Genomic DNA, 4740 nt, shown 5'->3' on the forward strand with positions numbered 1-4740 from the left:
CATTCTCTGAATTGTAAGCAAGGAGGAGGAGAAGAAAACTGTGTCGATCCGTAAAGCAACTTAGCATCAGAGAAACCATGTCGATCCCTGAAACAACTTAGCGTCAGAGAAAAACGGTTTGTAGATATGGGGAATTGCTGGGGTGCTCAAGCTAATGCTAAAGCTCAAGTTAACAACCGTAGCCCAAGCACAACCAGACACTCTACCCCAGGTAAGGAGAAAAAACCAAAGTGTTTGTGTTTTTTCAGATATTTAGAACTTTGACTGATAAATTCCTTGTTTCGTAAGATGGGTTTTGGTTTCCTTTTGAAACACCCCCTTTCCTTTCTTTCCTTATTTATGCTTTGCAGATTTGCTTTCTTTGTTTGATTAACTTTTGGTGCAAAGTTTGGAGAATCATAATTCGTCTCTGCATTCTGTTCTGTTTCTGATTCCTCCCTTGAATTTCTCTGATGAATCATAAATAATACCAAATGGGTTTTCTTTCTCCTATTTCAAATTCCAAGAAATTCATCTTTTCTTTGGAAATTAGCTACCTTTTCAATTGATTTAACACAAAAAATCCCTTTTTTATTTTTTGTTCAAACAGTTACATCATATAACAACAGCAGCAACGAAGGTGGGCTTTCAAGCAGCACAACTACAACTACAACTAGCCACAGTCGATTCTCGGCGAGTGGAAGCCTTGATGAGGCGTTCCCAACAGGTCACATCCTGCCCACCCCAAACTTGAAGATCTTCAATTACGCGGAGCTCAAATTGGCCACCAGAAACTTCAAACCTGATATGTTACTCGGCGAGGGTGGTTTCGGGAAAGTCTTCAAAGGTTGGCTCGATGAGAAGACTTTCTCGTCTTCGAAGATCGGTAGTGGTATGACTGTTGCAGTAAAAAAATTGAATCCAGAAAGCATGCAAGGATTGGAAGAATGGCAGGTAATCAATCTCTCCTATAGCCTTACCTTTCCCTCATTTTAGAATTTTTTCATTTCGTGCATTTCCTTGTCTAATTTTCAATATTCCTCCACCGTGGAGTAGGGTTCAGCTACCTCCACTGTTCATCAAAACCCTCTCCACACCATCTGAATCCCTCGGTCAAGGAAAATTTGGTCCTTCATTCTTGTTAATGAGATGAGCTTACTTAGGACTTTGAAATTTTTTATTTTTTTTTTAAAAATTTTAGGGCCACCACATTACTAAGCAACTAAGAATCACTGTATGAATAGAAAGGAATTATTATTTTTTAAATAGCGTATGATTAAGGTCTTTGACTGGTCATCTCTCCCTCCTTTTTATCATCTTTTGTTTAATTAAGTTTAGCTCATTCATTATCAATTCTTTCCTTTTCTTTTCTGTTTCTTTTAAGTTTTCTAAGTTTATTTCGGAATGCAACTAGAGCCGCCTACAAAATACAATGGATGTGGTTTGGTGGCCCTTGTAAGCTTTCACATTAAATCATATTTACCCAAATGTAAAGTCACAAAGATGGGGATTATTCCATCCCAAATGCATAAGAAGTAATTCTTTGTATGATTGCTTGTTAGCCGTGTGTTCGATTGCTTAAACTTCCTAATATTAGATAGAGTTCGACATTTAAATGGTGGCGGTGACCCATCATCAATGAGAGTACCTTGACCTCCTAGATACAGATCAGTGGATTTCACTTTAAGAATTGAGTCTTATGTTTCCCTTTGATTTAGATAATGTAAGGGGAACAAGACTTAAAATGAAAGAACTGTTCCTGATTACGGTTGGATTAGAATGAGTGTACTACAATCAAACTGTACTCAATGGGCAGCTCCATATCAGGGTACTCCTGGACATAACTTACATATAGAACTCACATATCTGAATTGGGGAAATCAAAAGACACTCCTGGAAATTCAAGTGAAGGATTCATTTATGAAGGCATTTCTGTTATTAGAAGCTAATTCTTTAGTTGCATAAATGATAAAACTAGCCTCTGAAAGGCATATGGTTCCCTCCCCACATTTTAACTTCACATTTCTTGTCAATGTGTTGCAATTAGGTAGTCAAAACATATTATTAATTTTTTTGTGCCTTTTGCTTTCTCTTTCCCTTGAGACTTTGTTAGGAGTCTGGTCTCATGTGCATTGCTTTCTCTCTTTTGACTTCTTAGTTGTTTTATTTTCTACCCCAAAAATAAAATAAAACAGGTTTTGAGTGGGGTGAGGGCATACATTTCAATCTTAAGGGCCTTTAGCTTGTTTTTCTTGTGATGGTTCCATGCCTACGGCAAAAGCTGACTAAATTCCTGTTGAAGTTTTGTAAGCCTGTTGTATACTTTCTTGGGAATGTCAATCTTACTGCTTTTGATTCAGTTTGAAGATTTGTCGTTGAGTGGTTAATTTCACTATGGTTACCATTATAAGTTTTGATTGGCACATAGCAGTGGCAGCAAAGAGAAGATTAATTTTTCATAGTTTTTTATTATTATTTTTACTCTGTTATCATGTTTTGAAGACTGATCTTTGTTCCCTATGTTTATTTGATATACTCTGATCAATTTTGTTCAGTCGGAGGTGAATTTCTTGGGGAGGCTTTCTCATCCGAACCTTGTAAAGCTCTTGGGTTACTGCATTGAGGATAAAGAACTTTTACTTGTGTATGAGTTTATGCAAAAGGGAAGCTTGGAGAACCATCTTTTCAGAAGTAAGAATTCCTTCCTAATCCCTTCTCTTCTGAACCACATTAATTTATTTTAGTTGATCCGGATTCAAGAATCAAGATAGGCTTATTATGGACTATTCTTTGATCGAAGATCCCCAAAGCTGTAAAATATGGGCTTACACATGGGAATTCCTTTACAGAGCATATCTATCTCATTAGGGTAACTAAATGCTACACTATTCTGATGCAGGGAGTTCAGCTGTTGAGCCTCTTTCTTGGAGTATACGGCTTAAGATAGTAATAGGGGCTGCTCGAGGCCTGGTTTTCTTGCACACTTCGGATAGGCAAGTCATTTACAGGGACTTCAAGGCCTCGAATATACTACTCGATGGGGTAAACCCTTGTGATTCAAAACCTTTAATCATTGGATAGTTGGCGAAATTTTCATGAATGAAAGTATTCTTAAACTGTAGTCTCAATATTTTTTCTGTTTCTGTGTAGAATTACAATGCTAAACTATCAGACTTCGGATTGGCGAAATGTGGGCCTTTGGCCGGTGACTCACACGTTACAACACGAGTTATGGGCACTTACGGCTATGCTGCACCTGAGTATGTTGCCACAGGTAATACCATGATTTATGTCTCTGGATTGATCCTTTTCCCCCCCTCTGCCCAGCTATTAATTTCTTTTCATCCACATATAATGCTTTATAAATCACTCCATGTATAGAATGTGGTGTTAGTCAGCCACCCATTGGATGACGAGCATGGCCCATTTTTCGAACAGAACAGATCCACCAGAAATTCAAATTCATAATGAAACAGACTGAATGAACTTGATCAAGCCAGCCCCAAAAGGTTAAAATCTTTCTGGGCCACAATATCAATTTTTCTGGCTCTAAGATTATTTGCCTTTTCAATTAGGTGTTCCATCTCTTTCTCAGCCTGTTTGGTTTCGTCTATGGCTAGATAGGAGAAACTTATGAGTAGTGTTGGAACACTAACACTCATCAAGATAGTTTTCAGAGAAACACCACTTTTTTTGGATAGACAATAAGAAAAGCTGTCCACTCTTTTTGAATGCTTGAATGATGGAATTTCAAGCTTCATCGGTCCATATATGAATGTACACTGATAATTGTTTGTTGAACAGGGCATCTTTATGTTAAGAGTGATGTCTATGGATTTGGGGTGGTGCTGCTTGAGATGCTAACGGGCCTACGAGCACTCGACACGAACCGTCCTAGTGGGCAACATAATTTGACTGAGTGGGCAAAGCCATATCTATATGACAGAAGAAAGTTAAAAACCATAATGGATGCTCGGTTGGAAAAGCAATATCCCATGAAAGGTGCATTACTAGCTGCAAAACTTGCTCTGAATTGTCTTGAAGCTGAACCTAAAAGTCGTCCAGCAATGCAACAAGTTTTAGAGACTTTAGAACAAATAGAAGCCATTAAAGAGAATAAACCCAGCAGGGATCAATCCAGAACCACTACTACTAGATATCGTCCTCCTGATCATCATTCTACTGGATATCACCATGGCCAACTTCCTCAACCTCCACAGCATCATCGTTCACCCACGCATCACCACCCAAAGCTCCATGATGGCATCGGCAGAGGAGGAGTTCCTACACATATCAGCACAATCAGATGAATGATCTCCAGCTGCTGCTCATGTATTCATCTCAGAAATTGTTTCTATTATATTAATAGGGTCCCAAATTTTTTTCTAATTGTAGTTAGATAGCAAATGGTCTTCTCAAGTGTGATTATGACTTCATGGTGGTGAGAATGTATTACATGGTTGATTGCATCACAAAATTAAGGGAATTATTTTTTGAACATTTCTTTGTTGACCATAACTTCATGGAGATATACATGAGGATGGCATTCAAAGTTCAAAGGTAACAACACCACTTCTTCTTTCCGGGGAAACGTCTGGTTCATATGTCATGTCCGTAGACTTTCTTGTTCAGAATTATGTCAAGAACTTCAAAGTCAAACTAGCCAAAATTTTCTTCCTTCTCCTTCTTGGCAAGTAGGTAACCTATGGATCCAATGTCAAAAAAACCTTTTTGAAGTCAATGTATCCCCACAAAAAAAAG

General features: G+C 38.1%; 1 protein-coding gene across 1 annotated transcript; it reads left to right on the forward strand.

The window, feature by feature from the left end:
- On the forward strand, positions 1 to 4479 carry LOC122661287 (probable serine/threonine-protein kinase PIX13). Its single transcript, XM_043856643.1, has 6 exons — positions 1 to 211; positions 590 to 933; positions 2535 to 2670; positions 2879 to 3021; positions 3130 to 3253; positions 3784 to 4479. The coding sequence occupies exons 1-6, from the start codon at positions 127 to 129 to the stop codon at positions 4287 to 4289; spliced, it is 1338 nt and encodes a 445-aa protein (XP_043712578.1). The 5' UTR covers positions 1 to 126; the 3' UTR covers positions 4290 to 4479.
- The last annotated feature ends 261 nt before the right edge of the window (positions 4480 to 4740 follow it).

Source organism: Telopea speciosissima, chromosome 5, assembly GCF_018873765.1.
Source record: "Telopea speciosissima isolate NSW1024214 ecotype Mountain lineage chromosome 5, Tspe_v1, whole genome shotgun sequence".
NCBI classification, from domain to species: domain Eukaryota; kingdom Viridiplantae; phylum Streptophyta; class Magnoliopsida; order Proteales; family Proteaceae; genus Telopea; species Telopea speciosissima.